The sequence below is a fragment of the Ranitomeya imitator genome, chromosome 1 (genome assembly GCF_032444005.1).
Source record: "Ranitomeya imitator isolate aRanImi1 chromosome 1, aRanImi1.pri, whole genome shotgun sequence".
Classification (NCBI taxonomy): domain Eukaryota; kingdom Metazoa; phylum Chordata; class Amphibia; order Anura; family Dendrobatidae; genus Ranitomeya; species Ranitomeya imitator.
In genome coordinates this window covers 681,407,088-681,427,410 of record NC_091282.1, presented here as the reverse complement: position 1 = coordinate 681,427,410, position 20,323 = coordinate 681,407,088, and the positions used below count along the sequence as shown (strand labels likewise).

At 48.2% G+C, this 20,323-nt stretch overlaps 1 protein-coding gene across 2 annotated transcripts in view; it reads left to right on the top strand.

Moving 5' to 3' along the window:
• The window catches only part of INO80 (INO80 complex ATPase subunit), a 171,826-nt gene that overhangs the window by 88,610 nt on the left and 62,893 nt on the right, over positions 1-20,323 (top strand). For both annotated transcript variants that reach the window (XM_069730102.1, XM_069730109.1), the window contains 9 exons: positions 1,129-1,338; positions 4,807-4,887; positions 7,292-7,387; positions 14,052-14,111; positions 16,982-17,124; positions 17,210-17,294; positions 17,498-17,615; positions 19,598-19,683; positions 19,866-20,033. In XM_069730102.1, the coding sequence (XP_069586203.1) occupies positions 1,129-1,338; positions 4,807-4,887; positions 7,292-7,387; positions 14,052-14,111; positions 16,982-17,124; positions 17,210-17,294; positions 17,498-17,615; positions 19,598-19,683; positions 19,866-20,033 (1,047 nt within the window). The remainder of the gene's footprint in view (positions 1-1,128; positions 1,339-4,806; positions 4,888-7,291; positions 7,388-14,051; positions 14,112-16,981; positions 17,125-17,209; positions 17,295-17,497; positions 17,616-19,597; positions 19,684-19,865; positions 20,034-20,323) is intronic.

Sequence of the window (20,323 nt, the reverse complement as noted above, 5' to 3'; positions counted from 1 at the left end):
GCCTTGTCTCGGCTCCTGCTCTGGCCCTGTCTCGGCTCCTGCTCTGGCCCTGTCTCGGCTCCTGCTCTATCCCTGTCTCGGCTCCTGCTCTGGCCCTGTCTCGGCTCCTGCTCTATCCCTGTCTCGGCTCCTCCTCTGGCCTTGTCTCGGCTCCTGCTCTGGCCCTGTCTCGGCTCCTGCTCTGGCCCTGTCTCGGCTCCTGCTCTATCCCTGTCTCCGCTCCTCCTCTGGCCTTGTCTCGGCTCCTGCTCTGGCCCTGTCTCGGTTCCTGCTTTATCCCTGTCTCGGCTCCTGCTCTATCCCTGTCTCGGCTCCTGCTCTGGCCCTGCCTCGGTTCCTGCTTTATCCCTGTCTCGGCTCCTGCTCTATCCCTGTCTCGGCTCCTGCTCTGGCCCTGTCTCGGCTCCTGCTCTATCCCTGTCTCGGCTCCTCCTCTGGCCTTGTCTCGGCTCCTGCTCTGGCCCTGTCTCGGCTCCTGCTCTGGCCCTGTCTCGGCTCCTGCTCTATCCCTGTCTCCGCTCCTCCTCTGGCCTTGTCTCGGCTCCTGCTCTGGCCCTGTCTCGGCTCCTGCTCTGGCCCTGTCTCGGCTCCTGCTCTATTCCTGTCTCGGCTCCTCCTCTGGCCTTGTCTCGGCTCCTGCTCTGGCCCTGTCTCGGCTCCTGCTCTGGCCCTGTCTCGGCTCCTGCTCTATCCCTGTCTCCGCTCCTGCTCTCTCCCTGTTTCGGCTCCTGCTTTGGCCCTGTCTCGGCTCCTGCTCTCTCCCCGCCCCGACTCTCTTACCGCCCCGTCTCCTGGACCCGCCTTGTCTCCTGGCCTGCTCCAGCTCTGGCCCTATCCTTAGTCTTACAATTTTGTTCCTCATATCTCATCTAAGCTTTGTGGGCCTGTTGTGTAGGTTGACACCATTATGTCTATGGGTTTGCTGGTTACAACTGATTCTTTTCACACCATTACCACATAAGGCACATGTGACGAGACCATTAAAGCTCAGTGCTCAGCTTTTTTGAATTTATCACTCTCATTTTTTTTCTGATTCTGCAGGTTCACTCTGTGCAGTGCATGTCAAGTGTTTTTCTTTTGTCGGCAATATTGAAGCATTTTATTTCTAGTCATTTCTTTTTTTTGTAGAAAAGGTCCTTTGATGAAGATGCCAGAGAAAGCAGATTAGCTGCTTTTCGGGTGGCCAACAAATCCGAAACAGGCTTTGGAGAAAGTTACAGCCTGGCTAACCCCTCTATAAGGGCAGGAGAGGATATCCCGCAGCCCACCATATTCAATGGAAAACTCAAAGGGTACCAGCTCAAAGGCATGAATTGGCTGGCCAACCTTTATGAACAGGTAACGCAGTGAAAATCTATAAAAAATAATGTCTCATTGTGGACCAATTCTGTATAGATTTCCTACATAAATATTTAGTTGGTCCAATGTTTCCTGGCCATGGGACTTCATTGATGCTCCTTTCGTGAAGAAAAGCTTTATATTTTACCTACAGTTTTTTTTTTCTCCTGCATGGTCTAAACTTCTGGCATGATGGCACCCCCCTGTATGCTGGTCAGTAAAGTTGTTGTACACAAGTCTAATTATTTGGATCCATGCACAATACTTTCCTGGCATGGTAGATTTGCCGTTGCTGATGTCTTGACCAGCATAATGAAGTGGTGCTTTATGCTAGAAGGTGAACTACACCAGAGAACAAAAGCAGTAACCCTTTCCACGCTTTACCTTGTGGCAGGGTATATTATGATCATGAAAAATGACAGTCAAAGGGAATCTGTCAGCAGTTTTTGGTAATGGATTCTTAGAGTAGCATAATGTAGGGGCAGAGACCCTGATTCCAGGAGTGTGTCACCTACTGGGCTGCTTGCTGCACTGCGATAGCAATCATAGCGCAGCTGCATCTGAGCTCTGTATAACCCCACCAACACCACTGATAGGCTCGCTGACAATGTACATAGGAAGCTGCCTATCAGTGATGGGGTGGGGTTACACAAATTAGCTGGACTGGGTAGCCTTCGACACCTAGTCCAATAGTGATAATCTCCTGCTGATAAAACATTACTTAAATTAAAAGTACAATATGCTGTTCTCAGATTAAATGGCAAAAACCTGCTGACAGGTCGCCTTTAAGGCCAATCTAGGGTCACACATTGCAGCCACAGTCACGATCATCCATGCGCCATGATTTACCTTTACCCCGGTCTAACCCTGTTTCTCCTGTATGCAGGTGTCACTGCTGGGTTCTGTTTGGCTTTATCTTTGTTTCTGCCCAGTTGTTTTTCGCCTCAAAGGCATATTGCTTTTACTTCTTTATTCTGACACTTGGACCTTTTACTTGCTCTGACATTGTAGAGTTCTTTCCACTGATTGAATTGGGAGGTCTCATATACTCTCATATCAGTCGGAAAATAAAGGAAATAAATTATTATTATTTAAATGTTTTAAAATGACACAGGATCACTGAAATAAAATTCGGTCCCCTTATTTTAATTATTTTTATATATCGAAAACGGTGTATTTTTTGATGGTTTTGTCAGCAGCCTTTTTATGTTAAAGGGGGGCATTTCTACATTTAAATATTTTTTTTTATGATTTCCCCTGTAACTGGAGCTGGTGTATTAGATCAAGTTACAGTGGAAATGCCGCCTCCTGGAGCGGACTGTGGCTCCTGCTCCCTCCCTGCACCCAGTGATACATGACCGGCGGGTCTGGGGGGAGAAGCGCCATTAGCTCTTCCTATTACTGTAGATACAGTGCTTTACTAGCGCCGTGTATAAAGCGATCTGGAAGACAAAGGCGCCAATGAACTGTCTCTGCCTCCTCTATGGGGAGTCTGGTCGTGTCTGCGCATGCAGCTCTTTAATTTACAGTGACGTCCCTGCTGAGTGTAATGACAACTACTCAGACATTAAGGCTATGTGCACACGTTGCGGATTTCCTGCAGATCCGCAGCGTTTTTTCCGTGCAGAAACGCTGTAGATCCGCAAGTGATTTACAGTACAATGATAATCAATGGAAAAAAATGCTCTGCTAACGGTGCGGAAAAATCTGCACGGAAAACGCAGCAGATTCAAAAAAGGAGCATGTCACTTCTTTTGTGCAGATCTGCTGCGTTTCTGTGCCCATTCCATTATAGAAATCCGCAGGGGTAAAAACGCATGAAAACCGCACAAAATCCGCAAGAAAAATCACTTGCACCTGTGTTTTCTGCCCAGAGATGCAGAATCCGCACAGAAAATTCCAGAGGCAAATCTGCAACATGTGCCCATACCCTTATTGTCTATGGGCCCTCCAGAAGTAGTTAAATAACCTGTTCGTGTAAACGGGAAATACATGTATAGTGCACATTTTTGTTTTTTTTCAAAAGTGAAAACGAAGCAGCTTGTCATCTTGTGAGATGTTTCGATTTGAAAAAATCCAAAAATGACTAATGCAAAGAAGCTGAAGAAACACCTTGAACAAAAATGGTTAAAAAAACAATGTTTTTAGACTAAACCATTTTTAAGTGTTTTTCACAAGCTAGTGAACACTTCTTTTTTTTTTTTTTTTCTTATTGAAAAATATTCCTTAACCCATATCCCTTGTGGCCAGTATTTGTTTTTGGATGTCCATTTTTGTTTTGACGAGTCATCGACACCCCCATGATCATGTTGAGATGGTGGTTTGTGGCGATGGGGGCCGGTGCACACACCCAAAAGCAACAAGTCCATTTAAATTCCGATGTCCGTGAATTAGAGGAGCATTTAAATGGTTAATCCATGGGTTTTACAGGGGGATGCCAGCTGTATAGCACAGTCGGCATCGGCCAGATATGCTGCGGCCCTAGCTCCTGAGCCTATTCCATAGACATAGCGAAAAACATACTAGTATAGCCTATCCTAGCTTGGAAAGGGGGTTAATATTCTTGAGAGCATCCCCCCTGAATTGCTGCAGCTTCCAGCCGCTGCACAATAACTGTATGCAGTCTCCTTATATTTATATCTCCGACACCGATCTGTTCTTTTTTTATTCTGTAATTTGTAGGGTTGTAGAATAATTGTTTCTGAGAACATGTACTAAATGGCTTCTACTACAATAACTAAAATATTTCTGGAGGTATTCCAGTGTAGGTAAATATCAGATATCTACCAGTGGTGATAAGTGATTAACTATCTGCTTGATAGCTAATAGTTGTTATATTGTTGTCAGCCCGGCTGCTTGGACTGCATAGTTCAGTGCCATAGATTTGACCAGACACTCCATTCCTCTTGGCAGTGTGATTGTATGGAACAAGGTTATCCACGGGGTAAAGATAATTATGTCACAAGACCTTTATCACCTAATCTGAGAGACACGTAATGTAAAAATAGATAGACCCTAATTTCAGCAATGTGTCACTTACTGGGCTGCTTGCTGTAGTTTTTCATCAAATTAGAGTTTTATCAGCAGAAGATTATCACTAGAGGACTAGTAGCCCTGTCTAGTAGTCCTCCACATTCATGAGTTCTTTATAACTACGCCCCCACCACTGATTGTTTTCTGCCTATGTACAGTGTACACAGAAGCTGCCAATCAGTGATGTGGGCGGGGTTACACAGAGCTCAGCATTTAGAGAACTGCTAGCTGTACAGCAGATAAAACAAGGCTTTTTTTAGTGAAAATTGCAGCAAGCAGCCCAGTAAGTGACACATCGCTGGAGTCGGAATCAGATGCTCTCAGATGGGGTAGGAAAAACCTGCTGACAGATTCCCTTTAAATGATTACCGTAAGTTATAAACAATAGCAAGTTTTTTTTTTTAACTATTTTTTTTTTTAAAATTTGCATCTTAGGGTATTAATGGCATCCTAGCCGATGAAATGGGCCTAGGAAAAACTGTCCAGAGCATAGCTCTACTAGCACATCTTGCAGAGGTAAGTGTGATCTTTTTCATTCTGAAGTTGTGATGTGCAAATAAAAAAAATCAATTTTTCATGTATATTTCTATGTTTGTCCCTGTTTTTGGTTCCAGTCATTTTGTGATAATATTAGGACAAGCAGCTTATGGGCTGGGTATGGCAATGGTTTGTGCTGGCATGGGCAATGGTTTGATTTTTTTTTTTTTTGTTATTTTACCATATGATGTTATAAAAGCAGTGTAGGATACAGTGAATGAAGTAAAGAAATGAGCGCCTTTCCATGTATAGCTCACATAAGTATTGCAGTGTAATAGACCAGGGGTAAGACCAGTGAAAGATCAAGTCCTAATGGGTACTAAGTAAACAAAACTCCAACAAAATTTGTAAAAATGTAAAAAAAAAAGCAAAGCAAGAATAACCTGAAAAATAATCTACCCTAAAACACCTAGTTTTATGAAAAAGTAAAAAAAAGACACTTTATTGGTATTACTGAACTGGTTTTCAATCACTGACACTCAAAAATCCGGGAAAAGAAGTGATCAATAAACAGGTGTAATGCTCCAATACAATCTTCTATCTGTAACATATACTGAATGGTTCATATTAAATAGATTTTATTTTACTATTCTTAAAACTATAATGGCTTAAAAATCTCGAAAATCCTATTCCAGAATGTAGTAGGTGTAATACTAATAATATTAACAAATACCTCCAATTAGAAATGTAGTATAGTTCATTTGATTAGCTATGCTGCTTACCATATACAGGGCATTGCGGTAGTTTAGGTATCCACGGTTATGACTTCTAGTAGCTAACTGTCACTAAATAAGTGGACGTAACCATGGATACCTAAGCTACTTCAGTGTCCTGCCATGGAGTAAGCGACACAGTGAATCAGAAGAACTATACTACATTTCTAATTGGAGGTATTTGATAATATTATTAGTGTTACACCTACTAAATATCTTGGAGATGCGAATACCCATTTGATATTAAAAACATGACCCAGGAATGCAAGATGTAGGGGGGTCTACAAAAAAATTGCAAAATTTAAATCGATGATATGAAAATATAAAATATCACCACCAGCTCATGAGCACCATAAAAAGAAACAAATGTTAGCATAAATACATATGCAGAGCCTGTACATATGAACTGAACTCAGTGATTGGCTAGCGGTGACGCACGTGGTTGAAGTGATGTCATCCCTGTAGTCAAAACACCAGGTTCAAAGCAGCGGCAGGGAGTCGGACTGGACCCAGGGAGGGGAGGGTACCTGCCGAGTTTATTGTAAGTACTTTACACAGTTTGAGTGTCACTGCTGATCTGAACTGGCGAGAGAGTGCACTGTCACTGTGCACATCGTGCAGGACTTGCCCAGCCCCTGAGATGACAGTTTGGGTGTTACTGCTGATCTGAACTGGCGAGAGAGTGCACTGTCACTGTGCACATCGTGCAGGACTTGCCCAGCCCCTGAGATGACAGTTTGGGTGTTACTGCTGATCTGAACTGGCGAGAGAGTGCACTGTCACTGTGCACATCGTGCTGGACTAGCCCAGCCCCTGAGGTGAACATCACTGATGATGCAGCCACATACAGGATCTTCTCGCAACTGGGAATTAATAATTTCACAAATTCTGGAGTCTATTTTCTTCTGTTATCTCATGTGAAAATGAGAACTCTCAGGCTAAAGCGACATTTTGATGGAAAAAAATGAATACATTTTTCGATGTCACATCCCAGTGATATAATGTTCTTTAAAACAGCTGTGAAATGCTCAGCACATTCCCTGATGAATCTCTTGAGGTGTAGTTTCCTAAATGTGGTCACTTGTAGGGTGTTTCGCCTGTTTTGGCACCTTAGGGGCTCTGGAAATTCAACATGGCTTTCGCTATCTTGTCCAGCCAGAATCTCACTCCAAAACCCAAATAGTGTTTCTTCTTTTTTTTTCCCCGAGTCCTGATGTGTCACCAAACAGTAGTTTCTGACCACATATGGTGTATTGGTGTACTCAGGAGAAATTGCTTTACAAAGTCTGGGGCCATGTTCTCCTATTACTTCTTCTGAAACGGAAATATTTGGGGCTTATAAAGTTTTAGTGGGAAAAAACCCTCAATTTTTGTTTTCACGTATCAATGTTATAATATTCTGTGAATCACCTGTGGGTTCAAAATGCTTAGTACACCCCCTACAGCAACTCCTTGTGGGCTTTCTGCTATTCTGGCCCTTTGCAATTCGTCATTTCCAACTAACATAAAGGACAATGTGTCCAGAAGAAACCTTCTCAGTGTCACTGGGATGCGTAGACACGTTCTACAGTTATTACTACATGCCCGGTCAGTTTTGGATAATGGGTCTCTCAGAAGGTGAAGACCGGCTTTGGCAGTGAGGGGCTAATTGTTTCTTTTTCTTTTTCCAGCGAGAGAACATCTGGGGTCCTTTTCTAATTATTTCACCTGCCTCGACATTGAACAACTGGCATCAAGAATTTTCAAGATTTGTGCCACGGTTCAAGGTAATTACGATCTGTATACAGTTCTAGTACGCGCTTTTGAAATGACTTTAATAAATTTATTACTAATCTTTTCCAAGTTTTCTGTCTGAAGACAGATGTGTGAAAGGGGTACAAAGTGCCCTATTAGACTATATAGCCCAATTTTTAAACGAAATCCGTCAGCAGTTTTTTTTTTGTTATGGAGAAACTGCAGCAAGTGAAAGTAGCACACCGACTACGCGAATTGCAGCAGCAACTATTAGACCTATTTGTATGAGTTTACAACGCCGCTGCTTATTCCATACTGGCTGTAACTCGGCACAGTGGGGATTAGTTGTGCTATCCTGCAGCATTGTGCACCAAATTCTGGTACAAAATAGATGGTCTAAAAGTAAGCCAACCAAGAAGTGATGGAAAGTGACACCAATGTGTCTGTTGAGGCGCACAGTTTATCATGAGCCATTGTGATAAATTTGACTTCTTTTCAAACTGTATTAATTTAAAGATGTTGTCGTGGCTTCGGACAAAACGCGTCGGCTTGTATCAGTAGGAATGAGCTGAGACAGGCCAGATGGGTCTAGTCTGCAAATACCGGCTCGCTCACCCCAAGGAAATCACACTAATCACATAGTGATTTTTCTCCCAAGCCTGGACATCCCCTTTACATTTAGGCCAAAACGAACACTGTCTGAAAAGAATCCTCCAGTGTGCGCTCAGACTCCTCACTCCGGCCTCTCCTCATCTCTCTGTAACAGAGGAGTGGTGGCAGCAGAGAGGTCTGTGAGCAGAGACGTTGGCACCTGTTGTTCCACTGTGTGCGCATGTGCCGGAGGACTCTTATAAGGCAGTGCTTGCTCTGACCAAGCGGGCGTGGGAGAGGAGCCGGGCATGGGAGAGGAGCGGGGCGGGGGAGAGGAGCGGGGCGTGGGAGAGAGGCGGGGAGTGGGAGAGGGGCGTGGGAGAGGAGCGGGGCGGGGGGAGAGGAGCTGGGCGTGGGAGAGGAGCGGGGCGTGGGAGAGGAGCGGGGCGTGGGAGAGGAGCGGGCGTGGGAGAGGAGCGGGGCGTGGGAGAGGAGCTGGGCGTGGGAGAGGAGCGGGGCGTGGGAGAGGAGCGGGGCGTGGGAGAGGAGCTGGGCGTGGGAGAGGAGCGGGTGTGGGAGAGGAGCGGGGCGTGGGAGAGGAGCGGGGCGTGGGAGAGGAGAGGAGCGGGGCGTGGGAGAGGAGCTGGGCGTGGGAGAGGGGCGGGGCGTGGGAGAGGGGCGGGCCATGGGACGGGACACGGAAGAGGAGCGAGGTGCGAGAGAGGTTTGGGATTCACAAAAGAAGCGGGACGCTGGAGAAGAATGGGACGGTGGAGAGGAGCGGGGTGCAGGAGAGGAGCAGGACGGGGCAGTGGAGAGGAGCAGGACGGGAAGCGGGCGGGGAGCAGGAGAAGAGCACGGAATGCGAGAGAGGAGCAGGATGGCAAGCGGGAGAGGAGTGGGGTACAGGAGAGGAGCAGGACGGGATGCAGGATAGGAGCAAGATGGCAAGTGAGAGAGGAGCGGGGAGTAGGACGGAATGCGGGAGAGGAGTGGGGAGCAGGAGAGGAGCCGGATGGAACGCAGGAGAGGAGTGGGGTGCAAGAGAGGAGCAGGACGGGAAGCGGGAGGGGAGCAGGAGAGTAGAAGGACGGAACGGGGGGAGAGGAGTGGGGTGCAGGAGAGGACAAAGACGGTAAGCAGGAGAGGTGCGGGGAGCAGGAGAGTAGAAGGACGGAATGGGGGGAGAGGAGTGGGGTGCAGGAGAGGACCAGGACGGGAAGCGGGAGAGGAGCGAGGAGCAGGACGGAACGCGGGAGAGGAGTGGGGTGTAGGAGAGGAGCAGGACAGGACATGGGAAAGCAGCGGAACGGGGAGCAGGACGGAACGTGGGAGAAGAGAGCAGGAGAGGAGCAGGACGGAACGCGGGAGAGGAGCGGGGTGCAGGAGAGGAGCAGGACGGAACTTGGGAGAGGAGTGGGGTGCAGGAAAGGAGCAGGACGGGACGCGAGAGAGTAGTGGGTGCAGGAGAGGAGTGGGGTTCGGGAGAGAAGTGGGGTGCAGGAGAGGAGCAGGACGGGACGCGGGAGAGGAGTGGGGTGCAGGAGAGGAGCAGGACAGGACGCGGAAGAGGAGTGGGATTCGGTAGTGGAGCAGGGTTCGGGAAAGAGTTGGGTGGAGGAGGAGCAAGACGGGATGCGGGAGAGGAGTGGTGTGAGGGAGTGGAGTGGTGTGCGGGAGAGGAGTGGTGTGCAGGAGAGGAGCAGGATGGGATGCGGTAGAGAAGTGGGGTGCAGGAGAGGAGCAGGACAGGATGTTTGGGAGGAGTGGGGTGCAGGAGAGGTTTGGGACTCGGGAGAGGAGAGTGGCGCTGGAGAAGAGCGGGGTGCAGGAGAGGAGCAGGACGGGACACTGGAGAGGAGCAGAGTCCAGGAGAGGAGCAGGACGGAACGCAGGAGAGGAGCGGGGTGCAGGAGAGGAGCAGGGTGCAGGAGAGGAGCAGGACGGGAAGCAAGGTAGGAGTCGGGTGCAGGAGAGGAGCAGGACGGGATGCGGGAGAGGAGCGGAGTGCAGAAGAGGAGCAGGACGGGACACTGGAGAGGAGCAGAGTCCAGGAGAGGAGCAGGACGGAACGCGGGAGAGGAGCGGGGTGCAGGAGAGGAGCAGGACGGGACACTGGAGAGGAGCAGAGTCCAGGAGAGGAGCAGGACGGAACGCGGGAGAGGAGCGGGGTGCAGGAGAGGAGCAGGACGGGACACTGGAGAGGAGCAGAGTCCAGGAGAGGAGCAGGACGGAACGCGGGAGAGGAGCGGGGTGCAGGAGAGGAGCAGGACGGGAAGCAAGGTAGGAGTCGGGTGCAGGAGAGGAGCAGGACGGGATGCGGGAGAGGAGTGGGGTGCAGGAGAGGAGCAGGACGGGATGCGGGAGAGGAGCGGAGTGCAGAAGAGGAGCAGGACGGGACACGGGAAAGGAGCAGGGTTTGGGAGAGGAGCTGGGTTCGGGAGAGGAGTGGGGGGCAGGAGGAGCAGCACGGGATGCAGGAGAGGAGCGGGGTGCAGGAGAGGAGCAGGACGGGACACTGGAGAGGAGCAGAGTCCAGGAGAGGAGCAGGACGGAACGCGGGAGAGGAGCGGGGTGCAGGAGAGGAGCAGGACGGGAAGCAAGGTAGGAGTCGGGTGCAGGAGAGGAGCAGGACAGGATGCGGGAGAGGAGTGGGGTGCAGGAGAGGAGCAAGACGGGATGCGGGAGAGGAGCGGAGTGCAGAAGAGGAGCAGGACGGGACACGGGAAAGGAGCAGGGTTTGGGAGAGGAGTGGGGTGCGGGAGAGGAGCTGGGTTCGGGAGAGGAGTGGGGGGCAGGAGGAGCAGCACGGGATGCAGGAGAGGAGCGGGGTGCAGGAGAGTAGCAGAACGGGATGTTTGGGAGGAGCGGGGTGCAGGAGAGGAGCAGGACGGGACACTGGAGAGGAGCAGAGTCCAGGAGAGGAGCAGGACGGAACGCGGGAGAGGAGCGGGGTGCAGGAGAGGAGCAGGACGGGAAGCAAGGTAGGAGTCGGGTGCAGGAGAGGAGCAGGACGGGATGCGGGAGAGGAGTGGGGTGCAGGAGAGGAGCAGGACGGGATGTGGGAGAGGAGCGGAGTGCAGAAGAGGAGCAGGACGGGACACGGGAAAGAAGCAGGGTTTGGGAGAGGATTGGGGTGCGGGAGAGGAGCTGGGTTCGGGAGTGGAGTGGGGGGCAGGAGGAGCAGCACGGGATGCAGGAGAGGAGCGGGGTGCAGGAGAGTAGCAGAACGGGACGCAGGAGAGGAGCGGGGTTCGGGAGAGGAGTGGGGTGCAAGAGAGGAGTAGAACGGGATGTGGGAGAGGAGCAGGACGGGACGCAGGAGAGGAGCGGGGTGCAGAAGAGAAACAGGACGGGACGCGGGGTGCAGGAGAGGAGCAGGACGGGACGCGAGACAGGAGTGGGGTGCAGAAGAAGAGCAGGACGGGACGTGGGAGAAGAGCGGGGTGCATGAGAGGAGCAGGACGGAACGCGGGAGAGGTGTGGGTTGCAGGAGAGGAGCAGGACAGGATGCAGGAGAGGAGTGGGGTGCAGGAGATGAGCAGGACAAGATGTGGGAGAGTAGTGGGGTGCAGGAGAGGAGCAGGACAGGACGCTGGAGAGGAGTGGGGTGCAGGAGAGGTTTGGGACTCGGAAGAGGAGAGTGGCGCTGGAGAAGAGTGGGGCGGTGGAGAGGAGCAGGACGGGATGCGGGAGAGGAGTGGGGTGCAGAAGAGGAGCAGGACGGAACGCGGGAGAGGAGTGGGGTGCGGGAGAGCAGCGGGATTCGGTAGAGGAGCGGCGTTTGGAAGAGGAGTTGGGTGCAGGAGGAGCAGGACGGGATGCGGGAGAGGAGTGGTGTGCGGGAGAGGAGCAGGACGGGACGCGGGAGAGGAGTGGGGTGCAGGAGAGGAGCAGGACAGGACGTTGGAGAGGAGTGGGGTACAGGAGAGGTTTGGGACTCGGGAGAGGAGAGTGGCGCTGGAGAAGAGCGGGGTGCAGGAGAGGGGCAGGACGGGACGCGGGAGAGGAGTGGGGTGCAGGAGGAGCAGGACGGGATGCGGGAGAGGAGCGGGGTGCAGGAGAGGAGCAGGATGGAACGCAGGAGAGGAGCAGGGCAGGACGCAGGAGAGGAGCGGGGTTCGGGAGAAGAGTGGGGTGCAGGAGAGGAGTAAGACGGGATGTGGGAGAGGAGCGGGGTGCAGGAGTGGAGCAGGACGAGACACAGGAGAGGAGCGGGGAGCAGGACGGGACGCGGGAGAGGAGCAGGATGGGAAGCTGGAGAGGATCGAGGAGCAGGACGGGAAGCAGGAGAGGAGAGAGGAGCAGGACGGGACACAGGAGAAGAGCGGGGAGCAGTACGGGACGCGAGAGAGGAGCGGAGAGCAGGAGAGGAGCAGGACGGAACGTGAGAGAGGAGCTGGGAGCAGGAGAGGAGCAGGACGGAACGCGGGAGAGGAGCGGGGAGCAGGAGAGGAGCAGGACGGAACGTGAGAGAGGAGCTGGGAGCAGGAGAGGAGCAGGACGGAACGCGGGAGAGGAGCGGGGAGCAGGAGAGGAGTGGGGAGCAGAAGAGGAGCAGGACGGAATGCGGGAGAGGAGCGGGGAGCAGGAGAGGAGCAGGACGGAATGCGGGAGAGGAGCGAGATGCAGGAGAGGAGCAGGACGGAATGCGGGAGAGGAGCGAGATGCAGGAGAGGAGCAGGATGGAACGTGGGAGATGAGCGGGGTACAGGAGAGGAGCAGGACGGAACGTGGGAGAGGAGTGGGATGCAGGAGAAGAGCAGGACGGAATGCAGTAGAGGAGTGAGGAGCGGGTGCAGGAAAAGTTTGGTACTTGGGAGAGGAGAGTGGCGCTGGAGAAGAGTGGGGTGGTGGAGAGGAGTGGGGTGCAGGAGAAGAGCAGGACAGGACGCTGGAGAGGAGTGGGGTGCAGGAGAGGTTTGGGACACGTGAGAGGAGAGTGGGGCGGTGGAGAGGAGCGGGGTGCAGGAGAGGAGCAGGACGGGACGCTGGAGAGGAGTGGGGTGCAGGAGAGGTTTGGGACACGTGAGAGGAGAGTGGGGCGGTGGAGAGGAGCGGGGTGCAGGAGAGGAGCAGGATGGGACGCTGGAGAGGAGTGGGGTCCAGGAGAGGTTTGGGACACGTGAGAGGAGAGTGGGGCGGTGGAGAGGAGTGGGGTGCAGGAGAGGTTTGGGACACGGGAGAGGAGAGTGGGGCGGTGGAGAGGAGCGGGGTGCAGGAGAGGAGCAGGACGGGACGCTGGCAAGGAGTGGGGTGCAGGAGAGGTTTGGGACACGGGAGAGGAGAGTGGGGCGGTGGAGAGGAGCGGGGTGCAGGAGAGGAGCAGGACAGGACGCTGGTGAGGAGTGGGGTGCAGGAGAGGTTTGGGACACGTGAGAGGAGAGTGGGGCGGTGGAGAAGAGCGGGGTGCAGGAGAGGAGCAGGACGGGACGCTGGCAAGGAGTGGGGTGCAGGAGAGGTTTGGGACACGGCAGAGGAGAGTGGGGCGGTGGAGAGGAGTGGAGTACAGAAGAGGAGCAGGACGGGACGCTGGAGAGGAGTGGGGTGCAGGAGAGGTTTGGGACACGGGAGAGGAGAGTGGGGCGGTGGAGAGGAGTGGGGTGCAGGAGAGGAGCAGGACAGGACGCTGGAGAGGAGTGGGGTGCAGGAGAGGTTTGGGGCACGTGAGAGGAGAGTGGGGCAGTGGAGAGGAGCGGGGTGCAGGAGAGGAGCAGGACAGGACGCTGGAGAGGAGTGGGGTGCAGGAGAGGTTTTGGATTTGGGAGAGGAGCGTGGCGCTGGAGAAGAGTGGGGCGGTGGACAGGAGCGAGGTGGAGGAGTTGAGCCTGCTTCACACACAGTGGTTGTTGGCAGTTACCATATACAGCGGACTTCCAAAATGGCAACACAATCCAAATTTCTTTAATTTTTTTTTTCCTTTACAAATTTCTTTTAAATCACTAAAATTTAGAAATACAATCTGTCTAATTTTGGCTGTACTGAAATTGTACTGTCCTGAAGAATCATATTGGCAGGGCACTCTGACACACAAGGCGTTGTTTAATTACATTAACCCTCTGACTGCCATCTCCTGGAAACTGACAAGGTTTTGTTCTTTTCTAGGTCCTGCCTTACTGGGGCAATCCACATGAAAGGAAAGTAATTCGGAAATTTTGGGGTCAGGTGAGAATCGATGAGCAAATCTATTGAAAGTACTAGTGTCTCTTTTTTATTCTACCTAATATTTTTTAATATTATATATATACACATCAGCCATTTGTAGTGATCAGTCATAGTAACATAGTTAGTAAGGCCGAAAAAAGACATTTGTCCATCCAGTTCAGCCTATATTCCATCATAATAAATCCCCAGATCTACGTCCTTCTACAGAACCTAATAATTGTATGATACAATATATATATATATATATATATATATATATATATATATATATATATATATATATATATTATATATATATATATATATAATATATATATATAATATATATATATATAATATATATATATATATATATATATATATATATATATATATATATATATATATATATATATATATATATATATATATATATATATATATATATATATATATATATATATACAGTGGGGCAAAAAAGTATTTAGTCAGTCAGCAATAGTGCAAGTTCCACCACTTAAAAAGATGAGAGGCGTCTGTAATTTACATCATAGGTAGACCTCAACTATGGGACACAAACTGAGAAAAAAAAATCCAGAAAATCACATTGCCTGTTTTTTTTACATTTTATTTGCATATTATGGTGGAAAATAAGTATTTGGTCAGAAACAAAATTTCATCTCAATACTTTGTAATATATCCTTTGTTGGCAATGACAGAGGTCAAACGTTTTCTGTAAGTCTTCACAAGGTTGCCACACACTGTTGTTGGTATGTTGGCCCATTCCTCCATGCAGATCTCCTCTAGAGCAGTGATGTTTTTGGCTTTTCGCTTGGCAACACGGACTTTCAACTCCCTCCAAAGGTTTTCTATAGGGTTGAGATCTGGAGACTGGCTAGACCACTCCAGGACCTTGAAATGCTTCTTACGAAGCCACTCCTTCGTTGCCCTGGCGGTGTGCTTTGGATCATTGTCATGTTGAAAGACCCAGCCACATTTCATCTTCAATGCCCTTGCTGATGGAAGGAGGTTTGCACTCAAAATCTCACGATACATGGCCCCATTCATTCTTTCATGTACCCGGATCAGTCGTCCTGGCCCCTTTGCAGAGAAACAGCCCCAAAGCATGATGTTTCCACCACCATGCTTTACAGTATGTATGGTGTTTGATGGATGCAACTCGGTATTCTTTTTCCTCCAAACACGACAAGTTGTGTTTCTACCAAACAGTTCCAGTTTGGTTTCATCAGACCATAGGACATTCTCCCAAAACTCCTCTGGATCATCCAAATGCTCTCTAGCAAACTTCAGTCGGGCCCGGACATGTACTGGCTTAAGCAGTGGGACACGTCTGGCACTGCAGGATCTGAGTCCATGGTGGCGTAGTGTGTTACTTATGGTAGGCCTTGTTACATTGGTCCCAGCTCTCTGCAGTTCATTCACTAAGTCCCCCCGCGTGGTTCTGGGATTTTTGCTCACCGTTCTTGTGATCATTCTGACCCCACGGGGTGGTATTTTGCGTGGAGCCCCAGATCGAGGGAGATTATCAGTGGTCTTGTATGTCTTCCGTTTTCTAATTATTGCTCCCACTGTTGATTTCTTCACTCCAAGCTGGTTGACTATTGCAGATTCAGTCTTCCCAGCCTGGTGCAGAGCTACAATTTTGTTTCTGGTGTCCTTTGACAGCTCTTTTGTCTTCACCATAGTGGAGTTTGGAGTCAGACTGTTTGAGGGTGTGCACAGGTGTCTTTTTATACTGATAACAAGTTTAAACAGGTGTCATTACTACAGGTAATGAGTGGAGGAAAGAGGAGACTCTTAAAGAAGAAGTTACAGGTCGGTGAGAGCCAGAAATCTTGATTGTTTGTTTCTGACCAAATACTTATTTTCCACCATAATATGCAAATAAAATGTTAAAAAAACAGACAATGTGATTTTCTGGATTTTTTTTTCTCAGTTTGTCTCCCATAGTTGAGGTCTACCTATGATGTAAATTACAGACGCCTCTCATCTTTTTAAGTGGTGGAACTTGCACTATTGCTGACTGACTAAATACTTTTTTGCCCCACTGTATATATATATATATATATATATATATATATATATATATATATATATATATATATATATATATATATATATATATATATATATATATATATATATATATATATATATATATTTTTTTTTTTTTTTTTTTTTTTTAATTTTATTACTATCCCTTTATTATCAGAATTGCGCATAGGAGAGAAGGGAAATCCCGTGAATATATGATGGTAGAACATAAACCCCAAATACTTCTACCAGCACCTGGTGATCACATACATTTCAACTTGTCAATTGTCTGTTTCCTAAAGCTAAACCTAAAGGTTTTGCCAATTTTTTTTTTCATGTCGTTTTGAAGTGTGTGTTTCCCCATGATAAAAAAGGACGGTGCTTGTTTGCGTGCTGTTGTCTCATCTTATTTTAGTGTACAGCCTCCTTCTTGGGGCATGTGCAGACCTTAAGTATTTACTGCAGACATTTCTGCAGGAAAAGCACTGCATAAAATGTGCACCTCTTTGTTTGTTTTTTAATTAGTGTGTGTTTTTCCCAGTCATTAGCATGAGTGAAATACACTTAAAGAATGGACATGCTGCAAATCTGCACAGAAAAATTAAGCAGTGTGTGCAGGGGATTCAAGAAAGATCATTCACTTTGCTGATGCTGTAAAATGTTGCGGTTTTTTTTGGCGTAAAAAAACCACAACATGTGCACATACCCTTATTTTAGGAAATCTCCAGAGATGAAGCAGATTTTACCTCTTAATTGAGTGAAAAATCCATCCAGGAGGTGAAAGAAGCAGGTTTCCTTCTACTCCCCATACCCCTGACTCCTCTTTTTTCTTCTAGAAAACTCTGTATACACAGGAAGCCCCATTCCATGTAGTGATCACTAGTTACCAGCTGGTAGTGCAAGATGTGAAATACTTCCAGCGGGTGAAGTGGCAGTATATGGTGCTGGATGAAGCCCAAGCCTTGAAGAGCAGTTCCAGGTACTTGTCATCTGCCCTCCTCTCCTTATTGTAAAATCATTCTTGGTAATGAAGCCTGAATTTATTCTCTTCTTTTCGACCTTAGTGTTCGGTGGAAGATCCTGTTACAGTTTCAGTGCCGCAACAGGCTACTTTTAACTGGCACCCCCATCCAAAATACAATGGCCGAGGTACAGATGTCCTTATTTTTTTTTTGTTTGATTAATGGTTACTAGTTGGAGTCAAAGAGGACCTGTCACCAGATTATTTTTTCCCAGTTGAGAGATTTCTTTAGTATCTGATACGTCTAGTACTTCTAATTAATGCTGCGTGAGTGCCGTTCCCTTGTATCTGATGGAAGGTGCCATCAATCTGAACATTTCCTTCTTCCTAGCTTTGGGCCCTGTTGCATTTCATTATGCCTACACTGTTCGATTCTCATGATGAATTTAACGAGTGGTTTTCCAAGGACATAGAGAGCCACGCGGAGAACAAGTCTGCCATTGATGAGAGTAAGTCTTTCTGTCTCGCAATCATTTGTGTAATTAAAAATGTCACTCTGTTTGCCTTTGGGGGCTGGCTGCCGAACAGGTTAGCGGAGAATCTGTCAGTGAGCTCAACCTGTGAAAAAAAAAAGAGAAATTCTTGCTGAAAAAGATTAATATTGTTTTTTTTTTTTTAATTATTAAAAGTTTTGCCCTTACACACAGTCCTCAACACTGAAATTACAACGCCAAGAAGGAAGCGTGATGGGATTGTGGAAATGGCTGGATGGATACACTTGTTACTGATACGAATATGATGACAAAACGGATACAGAGTCTTCATAATATCTAGATTTATTCAGTACCTCAGGTTTCCTTATGGTGCCTTGTTTGGGAATTTTCCAAAAGATTGGCCTCGCAAAGTCACTTTAAAGGGAATCTGTTAACAGGTAATTTGAGAGCAGCGTGAGGTAGGGGCAGAAACCCTGATTCCAGGGATGTGTCACTAATTAGGCTGTGTTTTGCGGTTTCAATAAAATGAGTGTTTTTACGGCAGCAGATTATCACTTGGAGCACTAGATGTCTCGTGTTTCTGCTCCTCCCAGTGATTAGAAGCTTTCTGCCAGTATACAGCTGCCAGTCAGTGGTGTGGGCGGGATTATGTACAGGAAGCTCAGAATCAGTGGTGTGGGTGGGGTTACACACAGGAAGCTCAGAATCAGTAGTATGGGTGGGGTTATACACAAGAAGCGCAAAATCAGTGGTGTGGGCGGGGTTATACACAGGAAGCTCAGAATCAGTGGTGTGGGCGAGGTTATACACAGGAAGCTCAAAATCAGTGGTATGGGTGGGGCTATACACAGGAAGCTCAGAATCAGGGGTGTGGGCGGGGTTATACACAGAAAGCTCAGAATCAGTGGTGTGGGCGGGGTTATACACAGGAAGCTCAAAATCAGTGGTGTGGGTGGGGTTATACACATAAGAAGTGCAAAATCAGTGGTGTGGGCGGGGTTATACACATAGGAAGCGCAAAATCAGTGGTGTGGGTGGGGTTATACACATAAGAAGCGCAAAATCAGTGGTGTGGGCGGGGTTATACACAGGAAGCTGTCAGTGGTGTGGGCGTGGTTATACACAGGAAGCTGAGAATCGGGTGTGGGTGTGGTTATACACAGGAAGCTCAGTCAGTGGTGTGGGTGGGATTATACACAGGAAGCTGACAATCGAGTGTGGGGGGCTATGCACAGCTTAGCATTCAGAGCTCTGCTAGATCTACAGCAGAGTAAACTGTGATTCTATCACAACTGCTGCACCCAGTAAACTGACACATCGCTGGAATCGGGGTCTCTGTCCTTATATCATGCTGTTGTGTGATTACATAGCCATAACCTGATGACAGATTCCCTTTAAAAGTGAAGTGCAATGCAAATAAAGTAGAATGTGTCACAAAAACCAGTGACATGTCAAATATGAAAACTGGGGATCAGTCAGGAAGGTCAAAACTGGTTTGTGCCCTCATGTTGGGAATGTTCATGGTGTTTTCTCTTCCTTTGATGTATCAGGACCGTTCCTTCGGCCTCCTTCACATGTCCGTATAAAATACTTATGTGGGAAACCAGCACCGATGTCATCCATGTGCATTTTTACCATCAGTGGTCATCAGTGTTGTTTATACATAGATAAAATAAATGACAAAGCTTCTCCTATACTTTGCCATGTTAAACATGGAAGGCACACGGAAGGTACACGGATGTCATCCATGTGCTGTACATGTTTTTCATGGACCCATAAACTTGTATGGACCTTTGTCATCCGTGTTGCCAGAAAAAAGGGACATGTGAATGGCAGCATAGGGTATAATGTGTACGTGTGGTACCCGTAAGAACCTATAAATACGTGCTGGAAACACGGACGTGTGAAGGAGGCCCTACAGATATGGGAATGGCTCGTTTTGCTTATGGATGGACATGAGAGCGATGGGTGCGTGACCTATATGTTCTTGTCATTAGATCAGCTGTCTCGATTACATATGATCCTCAAACCCTTTATGCTCAGGAGAATCAAGAAGGATGTAGAAAACGAGTTGTCTGACAAGGTAAACCTGTTGTTTTTTGTTTTTTTTGTAGAAATTTGTTTTTTATTGAACAACGGAATTGTTGTTTTTAATAAAAATATATATATATATTAGTTCCATTGTATATTGTTACATAATATAATTTTATTTTTTTATCATTTTTTTAAATTAAGCAAGTAATAACTTTTTCCTTTAAAATGCAGATTGAAATCCTTATGTACTGCAATTTGACTAGTAGACAGAAATTGCTATATCAAGCCTTGAAGAATAAAATCTCCATTGATGACCTCCTTCAGTCCTCCATGGGCACAACCCAACAAGCACAAAACACCACCAGTAGTCTCATGAACCTTGTTATGCAATTCAGGAAGGTGAGGACGAAAAATGTTTTACTTTTCATTGATTTCCTTAGAAAATAAGATAACCGGTGGTCCGGTGTAAATAATGTTACGCAAATGTAACGTCCGGTTTGCTGGCCGAACAAGAACGTCAGTCCATCTTTTGTGCTTTTATTATGTAAGGTGCCAGGGAGGTCGCTGTGTTGGGTTATATGACCAATAAACTTCAAATACATTTTTCCTGCTGGGAAAATTTGCAAGACCACTTATTAGTTGCATACGTTCATACTAATTTATCCTTCTCAGTGGAATGATCCTGGGGC